This window comes from Odontesthes bonariensis, chromosome 18, assembly GCF_027942865.1.
Source record: "Odontesthes bonariensis isolate fOdoBon6 chromosome 18, fOdoBon6.hap1, whole genome shotgun sequence".
In the NCBI taxonomy this organism is placed as follows: Eukaryota; Metazoa; Chordata; class Actinopteri; order Atheriniformes; family Atherinopsidae; genus Odontesthes; species Odontesthes bonariensis.
Window position 1 is genome coordinate 11,538,402 of NC_134523.1, and position 19,561 is coordinate 11,557,962.

General features: G+C 42.1%; 1 protein-coding gene across 3 annotated transcripts; it reads right to left on the minus strand.

The window, feature by feature from the left end:
• Nucleotides 1-441: 441 nt before the first annotated feature.
• yrk (Yes-related kinase) lies at nucleotides 442-18,934 on the minus strand. Of its 3 annotated transcripts, XM_075449941.1 has the most exons (14): nucleotides 18,887-18,934; nucleotides 10,302-10,345; nucleotides 9,674-9,898; nucleotides 9,357-9,459; nucleotides 8,737-8,835; nucleotides 8,108-8,211; nucleotides 7,797-7,946; nucleotides 5,876-6,040; nucleotides 5,205-5,360; nucleotides 4,351-4,530; nucleotides 3,395-3,471; nucleotides 3,145-3,298; nucleotides 2,819-2,950; nucleotides 442-1,655 (listed from the first exon to the last, which is right to left on the minus strand). In XM_075449941.1, the coding sequence occupies exons 3-14, from the start codon at nucleotides 9,873-9,875 to the stop codon at nucleotides 1,447-1,449; spliced, it is 1,731 nt and encodes a 576-aa protein (XP_075306056.1). In that variant the 5' UTR covers nucleotides 9,876-9,898; nucleotides 10,302-10,345; nucleotides 18,887-18,934; the 3' UTR covers nucleotides 442-1,446. The 3 variants fall into 3 exon arrangements, with proteins under 3 accessions (XP_075306056.1, XP_075306055.1, XP_075306054.1); XM_075449940.1 differs by lacking the exon at nucleotides 5,876-6,040; XM_075449939.1 differs by lacking the exon at nucleotides 5,205-5,360.
• Nucleotides 18,935-19,561: the final 627 nt, after the last annotated feature.

Genomic DNA, 19,561 nt, shown 5'->3' on the forward strand with positions numbered 1-19,561 from the left:
TAAAGAGGAGAGGGACCATCTGGCATGTTATCAGCACTCAGTTCAAAAGCCTGCATCTCTGATGGTATGGAGGTGCATTAATGCCTATGGAACTGGCAGCTTGCACATCTGGAACGGCACCATCAATGCTGAAGGGTATAAACAGGTTTTGTGTTGCTGCCATCAAATTCAATATGAGCAGATGTTTTTCATGAAATAGTAAAATCAACACTTGATGTGTTCTGTTGTTCATCAGCTATTGGTTTGGGAGATTTGCAAACCATTGCATTATGATTACATAATTTTGTTGTGTAATCAGATCACTTTAACATTCTTTTTTCCCCCCCGCAATCATTAGGTTTGAATAGATATATTTAGTTTTGGTCCCTTGCATCTGTACTCGGGAAAAAAAAAAAAATCCACAAATGTGTGACTATGTGTGCATAAATGAAAAACAAGCTGTAACCTTAAAAAGATATCGGATCTTTATTACATTAACATGGCAGGGGGCATTGCAACATTGTTCCATTCTTGGCAACAAACATTCATTTTAAACACTATCCCTCCACAGTCCACTGCTAAAGATCTTTCCCTGTTATGTGTCATCTCATCCCGCCCTCCCAACTAATAAAATCTTTTGCATGGTAAGTAGATATAGTATTGCTTGTGATGGACAGGTATATCTGAGTTAAATTAGAACAACAAAAGTGACAATTCATGCAAAACTGTCATACAAAACATCAGACAAGTAAAGCACATTTCTTACCACCCCTTAGAATTTCTCTAACACAGTATTAAAGGCACAAGTTGGTAGCAAGAAGGGAAACAAGTTCAAGGAGACAGACATGGATCTCGTATCAGCCTATAATTAAGATGAAAAACGACCTATTGCAGGAGAGTGATTCTTTTAAAATAGAACTGCCTGTGTCTGCACATTATCTACTCACACAGGTTCATGAGGTTCACTGACAGCTGTTTGTGATAGAGAACCTGTTGCACCTCTGATCCTTTTTGTATCCAGATATTATCTACGTGGAAACAGTCAAAATGCTCCTAGCACAAAAGACCTGAACAAATATGGCAGCTGAACAGATCATGTACCCACTGGACTGCTCTCCACCCCAACACAACCATCTACATCTTCTTTCAGTTTCTTGTTGTCATGGTTACAGAGTAAAGCAACATTACTGCAAGGCCCAACCAGGAGAGCTGAGATTCCTCAAAATGGTTAACTGATCTGTTCTGAGCTGGCTACAGTGATCAGTGACACAAGGAAAAGAAACTGACTTTTAACTCTTAAACAAGTCAATGATATGTATCTTCATATGAGTGTGTGTGAGTTTGGATCCTGTTTAGAATCAAATACACTAAACACATGTATAGTTAATGCACTGCAACATGTCTGTCACTGTATTTGTATGTCTGTCTGTCTATCTAAAGCTCCATGTTTGTCCAGCCCGTGTGTGGTCACAGGTTTTCCCCGGGCTGGTACTGCGGCTCTGTGGCGGTGAAGTAATCCTCCAGGAAGGACTGCAGGTACTCAAAGGTGTGTCTCTCATCGGGCTCCCGCCTCCAGCACTGCACCATCAGTTCATGAAGCGAGGCAGGGCACCCGGGGGCACAGGGCATCCGGTAGCCCCTCTCCACCTGCTCCAACACCTCACGGTTGTTCATGCCTAAAGGGATAGAAGAAGAAGAAGCGGAAGGTGGATGAAGGAAAGGAGGAAAAAGGTTGAATTCAACACAGTCAGGGCAGAGAGAAAAAAAATTTAAATCAAGTGTCACACTTTAGTGTGACAACTAATTCATGTGTGTGGCTGTGCATGTTCAGGGATCACACAGATATTTGTTTTTAATGACAGTGGTGTTATTTCCCACAACTGTAGGGGGTGCCAAAGAGCAAACTATTTGCCAAATTCTCAAGTGCTACTTTCATGTTGCTGCTGCATCTCCTGTCACCTTCCGCCTAAAATGTTTTGGTTTCTTTGGTCAATATGCCAGGCAGCTGCCCTCTCTTTGTTTGAAGTGAGCCAAACTGGCAAAATGGCAGGCTTTATGCAAATATGCTTCATGGTGTTGAGACAAGTGAAGGAAGGAAGGCCTTTTCAAACAGTTGGGCAATTCAGGCAGGCCACAGCAGTGTTTTCTGTAGGGGAGACTACAGCTGCACTCAGGCGCAACACAATGGGCATTGTACATCCAAACTGTGACATCAGCAGAGCTCCAGTTTTTTTTTAATTATTTTTACGTTCGAGTCTTGTCTTTCCTTCAACAACAGGTTGGGAAAAATATGCTGCCAGATCACAGCAACAGCAACAAAGGGAATAAAGTACAGCAAGTGCCACGTGATCAGAGACAAAAAGATTTTTGCAGAATGCCTAACCCCCTTTGGTGTGCACTTTTAGGTTTTTTCAACATGCAGACCTTTCACATTCACAATAACACTGAAAAATGAAAAAAAAAAAAAAAAAAAAACTTTATCAAGCACAAAGGAAAATTATTAATAACAAATAGAATCCCAGAAGCAAAACGCTTTAGAAAAATGCCAAAAGTGCCTTTGAATGCACCCATTCAAGTATGTGTTAAAGGACATCAAGTAAATCTATGCCTGATCATTTACACAATAGGTTGGCAGGTGCTTAAATCCTCTTTTTCCATTTACTTCAGATCAATTATTGTTTATTATGTTTAAAATAATATGTTTCTACATTATAATCTGAAGCTACGCTTCAAGATGTTAAAGAGTCTGGATAAAACATCTAAACCTGGAGGACTTTCACTGCCACTGACGTTAAACCTGATTCTGCGTGATAATGAACAGGAAGGTAACACCTATTACCTGGGTAGGGCACTCGACCCTTAGTGATGAGCTCAGTTAGTAGGATGCCAAAGCTCCAGACATCTGACTTGATGGTAAAGCGCCCGTAGAGTGCCGCTTCTGGAGCCGTCCACTTGATGGGGAACTTCGCCCCTGATACCATGGTAACAATAGGAAAGATGCAAGATAACATAATTAGAATAGGTTATGCATTGAAATATAGGCATAACGACTGAAGCAGAAACTTTAATAATAGAACTTTGCAAGTGTGGCTCTCCTCCTCAGTTTCATTCCCACACACACACACACACACACACACACACACACACAATATCCCATCCTGCCACCTTGTCTGGCTGTGTACTCGTTGTCCTCAATGAGCCGAGCCAGGCCAAAGTCAGCGATCTTGCACACCAGATTGTCTCCAACAAGAATGTTCGCTGCTCGCAGGTCACGGTGGATGTAGTTCATCCGTTCAATGTACGCCATTCCAGCTGCGATCTGCAGAAAGAGAAGGAGAGGCAAAAAGTGTTCTGATCTGTAGAGGAAGTAAAAATCTTGCTTTGGTCTGTCAGAAAGTGTCTGTCCTTAAATCACCTGTGCCGCCATGTCCACCAGCTGAGGCAGCTTCAGGCTCTGCCCTTCTCCATCCTTTAAGAAGTCCAGCAGACTTCCTGAAAACAACGGACAGAGGAGTATATTTAACGGAGGATGTGCTGTAAAGGACAACAGTCAGATAGCGAGAGTCCTATGATTGTAATAGCCTTTAGTAGCTAAGAAGACGATCAAAAATTCCTGGCTGAGGCAGTAGCTCAACGGAATAAAACAATAGAGGAAGAAGGTTGAGGTTAGAAAACGTTAAGAATAAGAGTTTATTTTGCACATGCACATTTTAATTCAAACTACTGTCTTTTCAGGTTTGAGTGAATGCCGACGCAATATTTCATCTTGTCACCATCAGTCTCCACAGGCTAGTAAAAAAAAAATCAAAGAGAATCTCAGGGATTGTTAAGAATTCTGTGCTTCATCCAACATGAACACGTGTGAGTTTAAACTTTGATTTCCCACATTACTGAAGGTCTCCATGATCCATGCTTCTGCCAAGATGTTCAGTTTATTTACTAAATGATGTCACAGTTGACTTCTTGTTAATGTTTGTTGGTTTTGGTTGATACTGGATCAGATATCTTGAAAATGTCAATTTTAGAGATTTAATCAAAATTAGCAACAGGAGCCAATAAAAAAAAGGGAGTTGACTTTGAAGTAGCTCGGAATTCAGGTGCTTCTTAATTTCTTAATTAATCATTCATAGACTTACGCGGAACGGTTTCAGGAGAATGCTCTGTATTTTCTCGCGAAATACTGCACTTCAGTTAGACATCTTATCTTTTCCTGTTAGTAGCATCTTACGAGGTAAAAGTGCTTTTCAGTTTCATAATCGAAAATAAGTTAACTTCAAAAGTTTCAATGTCAGCGAAGCCTCCACCTACTTCGATGGCAGCAGTTCAAATCTACAGTAAGTCAGAGTGGTGACAGTTTACTCAGCCTGATACCTTGGCTCATGAACTCGGTGATAATGTAGATGGGCTCCTCAGACACAACGGCGTAGAGCTGCACCAGCTTGTCATGCCGGAGTCTCTTCATGATCTGAGCCTCCTCAAGGAAGGCCTCGGGGGACATAGTTCCTGGCTTCAGAGTCTTCACTGCTACCTTGGTGGTGCCATTCCACATGCCTGGCATATAGACGAGAGGATGTTAAAGAGCACACAGAATACAGGTGCACACACACACACACACGCACACATACATAGAGAGGCTTCATGTGCGAGCATATGCTCTCATTTTTCCAACCGAGTGATAGCAGCAGATGCTTATGCAGCACATGCAGCACATATACTGCATATATGGAAACACAAAAACCCATATATACAGATATAAATATCATGAAATAAGGTGCATCAGCAAATTGTCACATGTGGTAAAAGGTGCATGCACATGATTGTTATTTGGAGAGCATGCATTTTGTGACGGGGTCAGGTGGGGAGGGAGGGATGTGAGGAGGGAGGGAGGATTTCTTACATCAACACCTGCAGCACCTGAGTTACATGGACAGGAAAAGAGTTCAGCCGGCTTCACGGAGAAACCCTGCACGGCTCAAAAATCCAACACTCTCAGATTCAGTCATCAAAAGTGTGTGACAAAAAAAAAGTGACCACAAGTGTAAGTGCAAAAACATCCTGTGGGAATGCCAGCCAATATGTCATCTATTGGGGAAAACAAATTTTACTTGCACAAACTGAAATTTTAAAAGAAATCCACACCCAGCGCCCACTCTCAGCACTATGAACAGTCTTGGCTACAGGGCGCTTTTCCATCTATGCCTGCTCAGGGTTTCAGAGGTTCTCACCCATCCACACGTCTCCGAAGCAGCCCTGTCCCAGCTTTCTTTGCATAGACAGCGCTTCCCTCGATACCTCCCAAGCGTCCCGCCCAAGACCCAGGGTGAGCGGGGTGGAGATGGGGCAGGACTTTGTCAGGTAATAACACAGCCCGTCATTAGAACCTGAGAGGGGGAGGAGGGAGGTGCCAGAGAGGGTCGAGATGAAAGGCAGGGAGGAGAGGAGTGGTTGATTGAGAATGGGAGAAGAGGGGTGCAGTGATGGGTGGAAAGATGGAGGGGTGACAAAAGGTGATGTGAGATGATGAAACATGCACATGCAGTCATGGGGGAGGAGAGGAGCAGCTCAGCACACCCTGATGTGAAATATGAATACATTTTTTATTAATTAACAGTTGTTTCTATGTGATTTCTCTCACTTAAAAAAAAAATTTCACGCATTTATCTTAGAAAATTGATAAAACTTGTGCAGATTACAATTTTGCGTCTGTTTTTCCATGCCTGTGTGAAGAATATCCTCTGGTGAATTTTTCACGAGTACAGGCAGGCAACAGAAACAGATCATTAGGCTTAAATCAGCACTTAAATATATCTTGTTTTGGTTTGATTTGTTTTTACTTCAGGTGTGCTCCTGCTGTTATTTCCCTCCTCCCACTCAAACACAGCCACACCAATCCTACCCATCCAGACTTCTCCAAACTGGCCATTGCCCAGTTTCTTAATCAGTTGGAGAGATTCGCGGGGAATCTCCCACATATCCTTCGTCTTCACTGATAAGTCAGCCAGCTTAGGCATGCCCCGCTTACAGCTGCCAATCAAACGGCAGCACAGTCCGGCTGCTCTCTCTGAGAGAGAGAACCGGACACAAACAGGAAAAAAAAAAAAAAGGGAAACAAGAGCAAGCACAGAGATAAAGAGAGGAACAAGACAGGTTTCATTCGTGCGTCATCCATCGATAAGTTCATCAAAAGTACAGAGGCATAAGTGGCAGACACAAACACTGTGAGCTGCAGCCTAATATTGTGGAACAATATCAAAATAGGGATGCTACACAAAAAAAATAAAATAAATGACATTATGCATGCTGCAAAATCTCTAAGGCTTTTTTTTAAATCGTCAGAAAATGCAGAGTGCTTTCTAATATATTCAGGAGCCACTAGGTGGCAGATTTACACTGACAGAGAGCTGAGGAAGTGGAAAGGGTTGTTTTACAAAAACTCTGAATCAAGCTTTAAAATTCTAGTGTCTACAAAAGAAAATATCTGCAAAATGTTCTGTCGGAAAAAAAAAGGATTGAAAATTAAAGTGTCGGAGAAAGGACATAATTTCTGATGCATTAACATGACACCGGCATTGTTATGCAGCTGCTGATTGAGGTGAAGCTTATTCTCACCACATGACAGTACTCTCATCTGCATCAATGCATGATTCTTTTTATTGCCCTATCTGAATTTGCCATGTTAATTTCAGCATGAAAGCACTGTTGTAAAACTATCAAATAGAAAGCAAAAAGCAGTATCAAATAGAAGTAGTCACGTAAGGCAGGAAGTTAAGCACCGTACAAGCACTGCAGCGCTAAGTTAAGATGATTACTTTCCGGCACAAAAAATGGTGCCAGATATTGGCCTTAAAATAACTCGGGAAATGAATTCATTTCATTACATTCATTAAAAGTTTACTCGACTGCGACAGTACATAAGAACAATGTTATATATTTCTAGAAAAATACAACCATTGTAACGTGTATAGGGCTAATTTGCATATCCTGTCCCTATTTAGGCTTTTAAAGCTGCAGTCGGCAGGTTTTCAAAATTGCGAGTCTAAAGTCGGAAAATTCAAACTGATACAACTTTCAGGTCCCTCCCCCAACCTCTAACAAGCTCCGAATCGCCCCCCAAACCCCTCCCCCTCTGTGGACGAGGTTGTGCACGTGAGTTCACACCAGTGTGAGCGCACACAAGCTGGGGCAGACTCACGCTCAGCAGCGTGTGCACAAGCTGTGATTGACAGGTAGGATTCCTCCACCCTAACTTGATTGGTTAAAAACAGCCGGGAGCGCTCGGTTTTTGCAAGCATGATTACAGGGAGCTACAGATTTCGTTATTTTTCCTAAACAGCCTATTTAATATTCTACTTCCAGAATCCCATGACAGTTCAAGCTAATATGACTAAAAAAAAAGTTGGCGACCGCAGCTTTAATGGAAATGTTCTAAAGTAGGTAAATTTATGAACCATAATGACAAAACCATACACAAAGAGGCACAAACAAGAACAAAAGACATGCAAAAGAAGAAGTAGCCAATATAGCCAATATATCATTGTCTGTTTTATAAATAAGTGTATCTCAGCATTCACAGATTTGTCTTTGTTGAAGATGCTGTTTAACCTGAGAGCTGAAAGATTTAAAGTTTATTATCATTTTAATGTCTGTCAGCAAAGTGTTCCGAATCAGAGGACCTTTGAATGAGAAATAAGATTGCCTGGAAGTAACGACGTTTAAGCAAATTACAGGTTTTAAGATACTGAAACAGGAGCTTTGCAGCCTTACTGGCAGGCAGAAATAAAGAGGATGCATTTGTGCCCCACATTTAGGTGTGTTACCTGTGTAGTGCTCCACTAGCTGCTGCACAGTGTCAAACTGTGATCTGGTGGTGATGTAGTAACCACCATTGTCTAGTTTACGAATCTTATAATGCTTGACATGATCTCCCTTGTTGTCATCCCAGTCACGGATGGACAGAGAGTATGCACCTGCGAGGAGTTGGAACACGGGGGGGGGGCAAGGACAAGAAAAAGCATAGAGGGAGTTGATATGAATGACAGAGAATAAAAGCCAGTTGAAAGCTTTTACACGTTAAAGGTGTCTTTTAAGAGACTGTGTGCATGTGTGTTTGAACGTGTTGCAACCTCACCCTTAGTGGTCTCACTCTCGCGTATGAGGAAAGTTCCCCTCTGGTTGCCTTGACCCAGCAGCTGTCTCTCTGCATCCTTCCTCCCCATCTTCCCAAAATACCACCTGTCACCATGATAACAGCACTTGGGTCACAGCAACAACGACACACATCACTTAACCTCAGCTTTCAGACTGCATGTCAATCACAGAGGACATCTTAAAGCATAAAACTGCAGCAAACAACGCTGTCACTGCTGTGTGCATATGTGTGTATAAGTGTGTATATGTGTGTATATGTGTGTATATGTGTGCATATGTGTGTATAAGTGTGTATATGTGTGTATATGTGTGTATATGTGTGCATATGTGTGTATATGTGTGTATGTGTGTGCATATGTGTGGTTATGTGTGCATATGTGTGTATATGTGTGCATATGTGTGTATATGTGTGCATATGTGTGTATGTGTGTATATGTGTGTATAAGTGGGCATATGTGTTTATAAGTGTGCAAATGTGTGTATAAGTGTGTATATGTGTGTATAAGTGTGTATAAGTGTGTATATGTGTGTATAAGTGTGTATAAGTGTGTATATGTGTGTATAAGTGTGTATAAGTGTGTATAAGTGTGTATATGTGCGCACACTCACTCCTCGGCTTGTATGGAGTCGACAGGAGCGACGTAGTTAGAGGGTATGTAACCTGAGTTTCCAGTGTCCAAAGAGCGAGCCTCCCACCAGTCACCCTCTCTACAAAAAAAAAAAGACATGTAGAGATGCAAAAAACATCCCCTTTTGTTATTTCATCGGCATAAAACACAGGACCAAAAGATGGCAAGATTAGAGGGAAGATATTAGGAGCACATGTGCAAACCTGACTGGTGCAAAAGTAGCTCAGTTTAATCTCTTTGCTTCAAAAGCCAAATGTAAACACCATATACATTGATTTTAGATTTCCAGAGCAGAACAAAACGTTTTTCAATAACTCAAGCTTGTCAACACTGCCTGCGGCAGCGGAGACCTCTGACAGTTGTTAATGGGTGGCATTTAATTGCAGCCTGTGGAATCTAAAGTATGCAAACAAAATGATCCACCTTTAGGAAGTCATAACTGATCACATTGACCTTCACACAGAAGCTCCTGACACATATTGTCAGGCTTCAGGAAACATTTTTTTCCCGCGACAGTCGTATCAGAGATGATTTTGATCCTTGAATATAACATCTGTAAACACGTCTGGTTAAAAAACAGGGCGTGTTATCTCTGCTCACGTGTTGTTGATGATCTGGAATTTCTCTCCCTTCTGGAAAGTAAGATCATCTTCAGTGCGAGCATCGTAGTCATACAAAGCTATGAAGAGAGTGACTCCGCCACCTGCATGAACACAAAACATACAACAGTAATTTTCGTTTTCCACTCAACATGTCAGAGTAGGAAAACACAAGATTTTTGATGAAGAGGTTGAACTAGATGTTGTGGTTTTTTTATTCGGGGGCAAAAAATACACCTGCTAGCAATAGGTATCTAGATTTTCACCTTCTGGTATCTAATTCACATTTTAAGAACAAACACAAACACCCAGTCGTACTTGTTATGCCTCCAGGCCGCTGGTGCGTGGTGGTGATGAAGTTTGGGATGGTCTGAGTGGGGTCAGGACAGTAACGGCCCTGAGACAAGCCCGTCAACCCCCCATCTATGTTGCCAGGAGACAGATCTGTAATGTCTACTGTTGCTGATGTTGCCGCTACTGTCTTGGCCGACTTCTTCTGCTTGCAACAGATACACCCCATAATAACCAGCAAGGAGACGGCGTCTGTGAAAGCAGACAGTTCAGTTTCTTCTCTCTTTATTGATGTTACTCAAGAGGATCAAAAGGCCTTTTGTTTTCATGCATCAAAGAAAAAAAACGCGACCTAAACATAAACTAAATTTCATGTGGCGGACATAGATTAGAGGATGAGAACTTACTTCCTCAAATTTAGTGTTAGCATAATTACGTTCTGTCTACGAACTTGAGACTTTAAACTCAAGTAGTTGGAAAGTGAACACAACACACATTAACAGCATACAGAGGTAAAAATAAAGAGAGAGAACTGGGCAAAGAGAAGTAACAAACTTTGAATAAAAAAAACTCAACTTCCCTCAAGCAGGAGTTGGAGGTGGAATAAGAGGGGGGGTGGTGGTAGAGCGGAAAGGAGAAGTTAATTTTCTCTCACCTGATGTCTTCCTCTGTCAGATCATCTGGCATTCACCATCGCCACTGGAAAAGAGATGAGGAAGTTGAGTGGCAGGGGATGGAACGAGAGGGCAGGGCAGAGAGGGGATGTATGGCAAAGAGAGCTCAAGAGCAGCAAAGTGTGAATATAGAGAAGCAGCAGAGGCAGATGTGAGGAGACAAAGGAGTTAGAAAAGCACAGACAGCATCAGATAGGGAAAGAAAGAGAGATGTGAGGTTAGCCACTTCCCTTTTTGCTTTGCTGTTTCGAGAGGGTACTCAGTCAGTCTCTTTGGCCAACAGCTCTGTGTGTGTGTGTGTGTGTGTGTGTGTGTGTGTGTGTGTGTGTGTGTGTGTGTGTGTGTGTGTGTGTGTGTGTGCGTGAACATGCCTGTGTGTAATTGCATGTTTGAGTTTTGTGGTAAAATAGGTTATTAAATGTCACCATTTGACTGGGGTAACTGACACAAAGTGATATCCATGACAGCGTGTGATGTGTTTCACAAAGATCATTGTGTCAATGTGCATGCATGTATGCAATCGTGACTTCCAGTTTTGGGCAAACCTCCTTGTTTCAGTAAAATGAATGTTGACAAAGCAAAAACTGAGGCCGACATGAAGAGGAATTAACAAACAGTCAAAATTATTGAACATTTCAATTGCGTGCGGGGATGCCTGCAAAGCCATCAACATGAGTTCATGATTTTAGGCATTTATTGAGCACCTGGTACTCTTTTTTAAAACTAAACTTTGGTATTTCAAAACTGTTTTAATTCCCTTCTCAGGACAACTCACTTTCTCATTGTTTTCAGAAAAAGGAGAGACAACCCTGGTATGATAAACAGATATCATACCAGTCAGTTCGGTTAGCTTAGCAAAAATGCTTGAAACGGCTAGCCTTGCTTGGTCCAACGCTAACACAAACAAGCAAGCATCTAAGCTAACAAGTTATTACAAATAACTTCTTTGTCAATGTCTCCAAACTTTGCCTTTACAGGTTAAAAGTTTCAATTTCAGAAAACTATTTTTATTAATTCAATTCAAAAATACTTTATTTATCCCAGAGGGAAATTAAATGTTGATGTAGCTCAATTAAATCAAGGAGTTATTATAGATGCTGATGGCTGTGGGCAGGAAAGATTTCCTGTAGCGGTCCGTTTTGCATCCAAACTGAAGAAGCCTTTGACTGAAGAGACTCTGTTTTCCGATAACAGTCTCATGGAGAGGATGTTCAGGGTTGTCCATAATTCTCTTGATTTTATGCAAAATCCTTCTTTGCATTATTGTCTCCAGAGGTTCCACAGTCGTCCCCAGAACAGAACCAGCCTTCTTTATCAGGTTGTTGAGTCTTTTTAGGTCCCTGGTTCTGATGCTGCTGCCCCAACAGATGACGCAAGAGGAAATGACGCTCTCAACAACAGACTTGTAGAAGATCTGCAACATCTTGTTGCAAACCTTGAAGGACCTTAGCTTCCTCAAGAAGTACAGTCTGCTCTGTCCTTTCTTGTAGATTGCTTCACTGTTGTGTCTCCAGTCCAGTCTGTTGTCCACATGAACACCAAGGTATTTATATTCCTCAACCACCTCCACTTCTTCTCCCATGATGGAAACAGGGTTTGATCTGACCCTGTTTCTCCTGAAATCTACAATCATCTCCTTTGTTTTGTTAACATTCAAGATGAGATGATTGTTCCCACACCATGCCACAAAGCAAATAGCAACAGAACAGCCATAACAGCACGGTGAAAGGTTCCAGCTCGTGTTGTTTTAAGGGGTCCTCCACTTTTGGCCGGATGGGCTTCACTAAAAAAAACTTTTGTGTTTGTGTTCAAATCTTTGCATATTGGGAGCTAGTAATTTATTCATTTCAGAGGTCCGTCAGTGTGCTACCACGTGTGCCTTCAGCGTACAATAGTTTTTTTGTGGATGTAAAACAGAGTTACAGAAGCCAAAGGTCCACAGCAACAGTCTCTAAAACAGTGAACACTTCCACTACACTCTCACCTCCACTTAACAACATCATAATCTAACTAACTTTTCCTAAAGCTTGCCTAGCAGCTAGTTTGGCATACCACCAACCACAAATGAACAGTTGCCTTGAACTTTGCCATTTCATAGCAATCAGCCAAAAAACATCACGTCATTTAAGGGAAGCCATAACCCATTCACATCATTACATGTGCATCTATCTCCCTCTCAGACTTGAAGTGACATTTGCTAGCTTTTTAGTTTCAAGTCTAATACAAATATATTACGAATATATTGCTTTTATAAGGGTGGCCTTGTGTTTTATCAGTTTAAAAGGACCAGTGCTATAGATGTACAGTATATTTATTCAATCCATAAGATTATGTCAAATTGGAGATTGGGGAAAGATTTTTTTTTTTTTGTTTCCTTTTTTTCCAATATTCTAGACTTCTGAATCAAGAAATTGATTATCAATTAGATAAAAGATTAAAACTCGAGACCGTCTTGTGATGAGATCTCACCAGCTGGGTTACCAGATTATTACTCGTACCAAATTCTTTATGGGAAATACATAATACAGAAATAAATACAGGTACGTCAAATGAAAGATTTAGAAGACAAAATTACAAATGAAAAGGAACGTAGGACAGGGGGCATGAAATGGGTTAGGGCGGAGCTTCCCCTGTCTCAACAGACCTTTAATCAGTAATCATGATGACATCATTTATAAGCTCAGCTAAGTTTTGTGAGCGCAAGCCAACACTAAGACAGAAAAATGCCGAAGTTTTTAAAACTTCCTTTGCAATATTTCCTGCTGAGGTATGCGTCACCAGGAGCACATTTTGTCACGATAAGACACACACACACACACACACGCAAAACATAAAAGGACAAGGTGAAAGCAATGCTAGCATCAGCCGCATTGCTCTATGAACTTACACTGAGTTTCAGATGCAGACTTTATGGTCTTGCTGGAGGCTTCTGATATTTAATCAACATTCCTTGATTACAAAGAGGTGAACAATATATTAGAAACGCTTGCTGGTGTAAGTCAGTACAATCAAACAGCACCACAAACGACTGTGTCCAACAAATCCATATGTTCTTCAAATCATTAAAAGCTTTGACAAAGGAAGGGTTTCCTTTACAGCATTGGGAATACACTGAATCCATTTTGGCAAAGGGCGCCCCTTTAATCTGATGACGGAACGAAGAGGGGTCTTGGGATTCTAACCTGCAACCTTTCAAGCGGACTAGACTCCAGGCTATGACCACCCCACCTACTGAGGAATGTAGGGGAAGTAACACAGAAGGAGAACAATACAAGTTATGGCAGTGAGGGGAGAACAAAAAGGCAATTCACTTTCATTATGAAAAAAACAGCAGGTTTGTTCCATCCGCACAAATTCCTTGAAATTCCTTCACAGCAACAAAAGCTATTATGGGCTTCATCCAGATGAGTGTGTTGCTCACTCACAGCAGAATATGCAAACATTTTGCAAGTGGGGAATTAAAATACACACACACACACACACACACACACACACACACTCATTATCAGGCCGGCCATCATGAGAGCTACAGGAAGTTAGCCCTGTTAGAGTTTCCTGTTCACCCCTCTGATGGCTCCCCCCTTTTCCTGGAAACTGAGGACAGAGTCCATCCCCATTCACACACCAATAACAGCTGCAGAGCCACAAACACCCCTGACACACACATTTTCTTCAGCTGCTTTTCTCTACACCATGCCCACACCCATCCAACACCAGCCTTTCATATTACCTCCATCCACCCCTCAGATGCTGACTTCTTGATGAAGTGCAAAGGGAGAAGTGACAGAAGGCCTAAAAGACGCTTCTTTCATTTTATCCATATCTCGTTTCTCTTTCTCTTAGCTCCTCTTTTTTCTGCTTTTCGAGGAATGGCAGAAAACCACAAACAGGGGTGATAAAATAACAGAGATGCCTTATCTCTCCCTCACACACACACACACAAGCACTAGGAAGTGTTGTCAAAGCAGCCATACTAGTCATTGTTCTCGATTAGTTCCCGTTGACCTGATATTCCCGCTCTTGGCTCGTCTTCCTCTCTGCATACAGAAGCTGCGATAACTCACAATAATTCAGTTGATCTCAGGTAAGTATACGTACAAAAAAAAAAAAAAAACTTGTGCACCTGCTGCTCACTGGTGTCAAATTAGTCACAAGGAGTTAAGCACAAATCGACATGTGTCTGATTTGTCTTCACCGTTGCCTCGTTGTCTTTTTTTAATAATTTTTTGGGGCTTTTTATGCGTTTATTATATAGGACAGTGAAGAGAGACAGGAAGCAGGGGGCAGAGAGAGGGGGGAATAACACGCAGCAAAGGGCCGTCCGATGCGGGATTCGAACCGGGGCCAGCTGCAGTGAGGACTATAGCCTCTGTACATGGTCTGCTGTACCCACTACGCCACAGACCGCCCCACCTGGTTGTCTTTTTAAAAACGATTGATGTTCACATTTCAATCTACCACAAGTATAACATATATCAGCGCAAATGTCGTGCGAGTGGGTGGGAGTGTGGTGGTAAAGGCAATGAGTGGTAACGTGGGGGTTTGCACAATCAGTCGGTACACTACTTATGTGTGTTTGTACAACAAGAGTCACAGTGAGTAAGTCGTTTGGAGTTCCTGTTTGTCTCCTGAAAACAAATAATGAAAATGAGACACAGACCAGGTGAAAGCAATTGCTGCTTGTGCGAGTTTAAAAAGTGACACATCGAAAGTGGAATGAAGAAACTGTGTACTACGAAGAGGTGCATCGGCCGCACACATTCACAGTGCCTTTAGTGGTATTCATAATATGCTGGTCTGCATGCTATACGTTCTAAAAGATGCTGTTTTTGGATCTGCGATTCCATCTACAACAAGGGATTTTTCACCGACACACGTTCTGGGGAGTTCTCGTGTTGCTGTGTCGACACTAAAGCTCATTTCACTCGATTGGCTTTCGAATGCCACAATAGATTTTTATAGCAGAAGGCAAAAGCAAAGAAATAATTATAACAAGCTGTGAAACAGAAGCTGCTTCCTCTGGTGGGGAGAAGTGCGGTGTTGGTTTGTGATGAGTCTGCCTGAAACAACGGGCCCCTTTACTGCACACACTGATGTAAATGCATGTGAGACATCTAAGTGTTAGCATCCTTTTGACGTGACATTTCTGATACACTCATACTTCATTTGAAGACATGCAGTTTCATAATTCACAGAATCGATTATTAACAGCTGCACTATAAATACCTCTACCAAAGAAATTCACCTTTAAATAAAAATTTAAAAAAAGGGATCTTGTTGTATTCAACAAGTGGTCCGTCGTGCTGGCGACTGGAAGGAGAAATCTTAACTGTGTCGTTGTGTGTTTGTGTTTGTTTGCTTGTTTGTTTGTATTGTAACTTTGCGACGTGGCCCCTTTGAGCGAAACCTATTACAAAGAAGCAAGAGGGGAGAAAATGCTCAAGCACAAGCAGCGATAGCGCACATATACCATATGCAGCAGTATATTCAAATGAAGTAAAAAGAAGAGAGAACTTTGGATGAAATGTAAAAAAAAAAACAGAACTCAAAAACAGCATATCCGGAAACTACTCAGGCTGCTTCACTTGTTGCAGTTGTCTTCATTTTGAATTTAAAAAGAAAAGGCTAAATTTCTCATGTCAAAAGTTTTGAAAAGTTAAAAACTAACTAAGCATGCAGACCTTTTCAACACCTTCTAAAGCCCCTTTTTCAGACTGAAGTCTTTTCGAGCTTTACTCGCCTTCACTTACACGCTTTATTCCATCGCTGCTGGCAGAATCTCTCAGGCTTTCTATTTCTGCCAGTGATCATGAGGGTTTGAACTTGGCCTTGGTTTTCGACCACACAAGAAACTATCCTCCACAGCACGATGCTGCCACCACCATGCTTCGCTGCAGGGACTGTAGTAGCAAACCAACAGGCGGAGACCGTTGTCTGCCAGATGTGGCTTTTTGTTCTGCCCAAGAGGTTTTTTTTTTTTTTTTTTTAACTCATCAGACCAGAAAATGGACCGTGACTGTTGGAATTCTCGACCGACATGAGAATTATATCAATTTTAAAATGACCTCTCACCACTGGATGTTACTTCACTTTAGTTTGGATGCGACACGTGTGTGAGCTTAAAATACAAATGCTAATTTAGAAGCACCTTAGTCTGGCCGAACAGATGTCGGCTGCTGGAATTTTCCACCCTCGTTTCGAGCAACACATCTCTCCTTCCATTTCCTGCATGTCACAATTACTTTTGCTGAAGGAACCGACAACCTAGCAGAGCTGCGATGAAGATTTGGAATCGTACAGAAAGGAAGGCCTAGCGGGTTCTCGGGCTGAAAGGTTGAGAGGATTTACAAAGAAAGTGCTTACAACATATTACAAGCTTGACCACAGCTACCAACAAAAGAGATTCTTATAGCATCTCTGTATGCTGGCCATAGGGGCATACGAGACGATTGGAAGAGCTTTAAAGAAAATACAGCTTTATTCCCGTCTTCTCCTAAAAGTAGCTGAAAAGAAATGCAGTCAAGAAGTGCTTGAGAACCGTTTCTTTCCACGGACGCACAACATTATATTGCTGCATTGGTTCACCCTGAACAATATAAGGAAGCAACTAAATTTTGACCTAACAACCACCAGCACGCATTCAGTGCATTCTTATAAAATCACAATAACATCACCCTCCATCACCATCGTCACACTCATAAACATCCAATTCCAAATGACACACCCTTTCCTGCACGGAGGACTGCAGATAAGCTGCTCCCAGCGGGAAAGTTCACTTCAGCAACACGCACACATGGTCTTTCAAAATCTGCAGTGCCATAGTGATTTCATATGAATCTTGTTCTAAAGCTGTAAGCTTAAACTTTCACCTCCCTTCCTCGCCCTCCACCTCCTCTCTTTTCTTACCTTTTTATTCTCACTCGCCTTCTCTCTTACACAGCCTCGTGAGCAGGAAACTCCACAGGATGCACAGTGTGAGTGGGGCAGGAATGATAGGACAATGGGAAGCAAGCTGTCACTGAACCCTCACACATGCAGCACACACTCAGAATATATATACACAGTGTCTAATAGAAAGAAAGATGGAGATAGAGCTGGAAGCGAGCAGTGGAAAAGTAAGGCGTCTCGGCCATCAGGATGTCCTGTTTCCACATGATGTCATCATATCCTCCAGATATAGTGGATAGTGCTGGTTTGTTGGTAGCAATAACATACTCACAGAGTTTGGCCCTGCTTTGCTTTTTTACAAACTAGAGGATCAAGGCCTCTTTCTTAGGGTTCAAAAAGAGAAGGTGATAGCCTCACCACACACTCAGCTGTCACCCAGGTGTGTCAGAGGGAGCAGGGCTCCACCCAGGAGGACCACTCATCTGTCACAGACCCCAGCTGCTCAGTGGGAACGCTGTGTGATGAGGGCCGTGTTCATTTCCAATCCTCCCCACTAGAAACCGTATCCACGCCCCCTTCCTTCCTGCCTAGCCCCGGGACTAAAGACAGGAACTGACCTCGTAAAGAAACAGGAAGTGATGGAGTCCGGCCTTGGACAAACTAATCGCGGTTTTCCCCCATCCAACCCTCACAATTCCTTCACAGCCACGCATAAAACTTTTGACTGTTTTGAGACAAAAATTTATGGCGATTGCAGAAAAACACCTGTCACGGCGAAAGGATAAACACACTCGACCTATCAGACTTTGTTCAAGCCACAGAAACACCTCTGATGGATGGGCATGTTGAGGATACAGGCAACCCGCCCTTTTCCTCAAGGTGGTTTCCTGTAGGCCCATCGCCAGATAAATCCCAGCCACATTTACTGAGGGAATATTTTTCATCCTCTCACAAACAAAAGCTCTTACTGGAAGCCTATATGGCAAATTGGGGTTTTTATTCTTTCATTCGTTTAAATGTGAAGACTGTAAAAAAAAAAAAAATTCTTTAACTATCTGAAGAGAAACACAAATATCCCATTGCAAAAGCCTCTATATATATATATATATATATATATATGATTATCCTCAGCTAAGTGTTTTGTGGTAATAGATTTCACTTCAAGTTAGTTATAAGCAACTTCTCCGGTAAATTCCAGTCTTTCAATATTTCACTACTGACTGTTTGATTTCTAAATAACATCCTCTGTGGTAGCCTTCCATCGTGAGGAGTGGAAGTACTGGTAACCCCGCACTTGATCAACTTCTCACAAGCAACTATAGCTAAACTTCCCTTTATTCAACAGGAACAACATAACTACTCGTTTTTTAACAAGAAAATGAAGCCAGTTGATCACTGACAAATTCAGTGAAAAGGTGAATAAAGGCACCGATAAAGTGTTAGAGAGCTGCTGAGGGTACAGAGATGTATTTTGTTTGGTACTTTCAGCGCACCTCGGGTATAATCTTAACTTTTCCTTGAACAAACGTTTTTCTTTTAATAAACATAATCGCAGTGACGAGTTTAAGTGTGAAATTAATTGAATAACTAACATGACATCCCTAGATTTTTCAGAAAAAATAGAAAGGATGCTTGAAAAACAAAGCTACCAGGAGGCACCGGCAGAGTAGAGACGTACCTTGACACAGAAGTCGTCGTTACACCGGGGAATACTGGAGTCGGTGACCTGCAGCGCTGTCGGGTGAATAGAGGGGCGCACAGAGAAAAGCCGCGGGTTACTGCGCTGCTCAAGTGAGATGAGAAACCAGCGCGCGTGTCCTCCGGAAATCTCGGGGATTGCACTTCACGCGCACACTGAGGGACAGCCCAGAGGAAGGCGCGCGTGCAGCGGACAGTAAAACAACCCTGTGACATTCAATAGAAGAAAAAAAAAAAAAACGTCAGTGACACATTTACAAGTGTGGTCGATCAGAACAAGGAATAGTACCAATAAACGACTGCGCAGTAGAGCAGGTCATCACCGTTTATCTCAGACCGGATTTAACAACACACCAGTGTGAAGTTTTATAGGAATTGGTGCGCACTATGCTACTGATACAGTGGGCTATTCAAGACTTTGTAGACTCGTTTCAGTTTGTTTCCGTATGCGCATAGGACAAAAGACTAAAAAAATAAAAATAAAAGAGCTCTGCCCTCGAAGTAGTATATTGAAAATTTGTGCAAATCTATAGCTTGTATATACCCCGAAAACCGCTGGTAAGCCGCGTGCTGATACCGATTACAGCGTCTCTGTTGGGCGCCGTGAAAGTGCATGCTGGGATGCGACACTTTGACTCAGTGGTGTGAAAGACAG

Excerpts from the sequence above, each read along its gene's own strand:
- yrk (XM_075449941.1), bottom strand. The coding sequence starts at position 9,875 with ATGGGGTGTATCTGTTGCAAGCAGAAGAAGTCGGCCAAGACAGTAGCG. Across the intron at positions 9,460-9,673 it reads GCGGCCTGGAGGCATAACAA|GTGGCGGAGTCACTCTCTTC; the intron begins GTACGACTGGGT and ends GTGTTCATGCAG. Across the intron at positions 3,299-3,394 it reads TGGTGGACATGGCGGCACAG|ATCGCAGCTGGAATGGCGTA; the intron begins GTGATTTAAGGA and ends CTCTTTCTGCAG.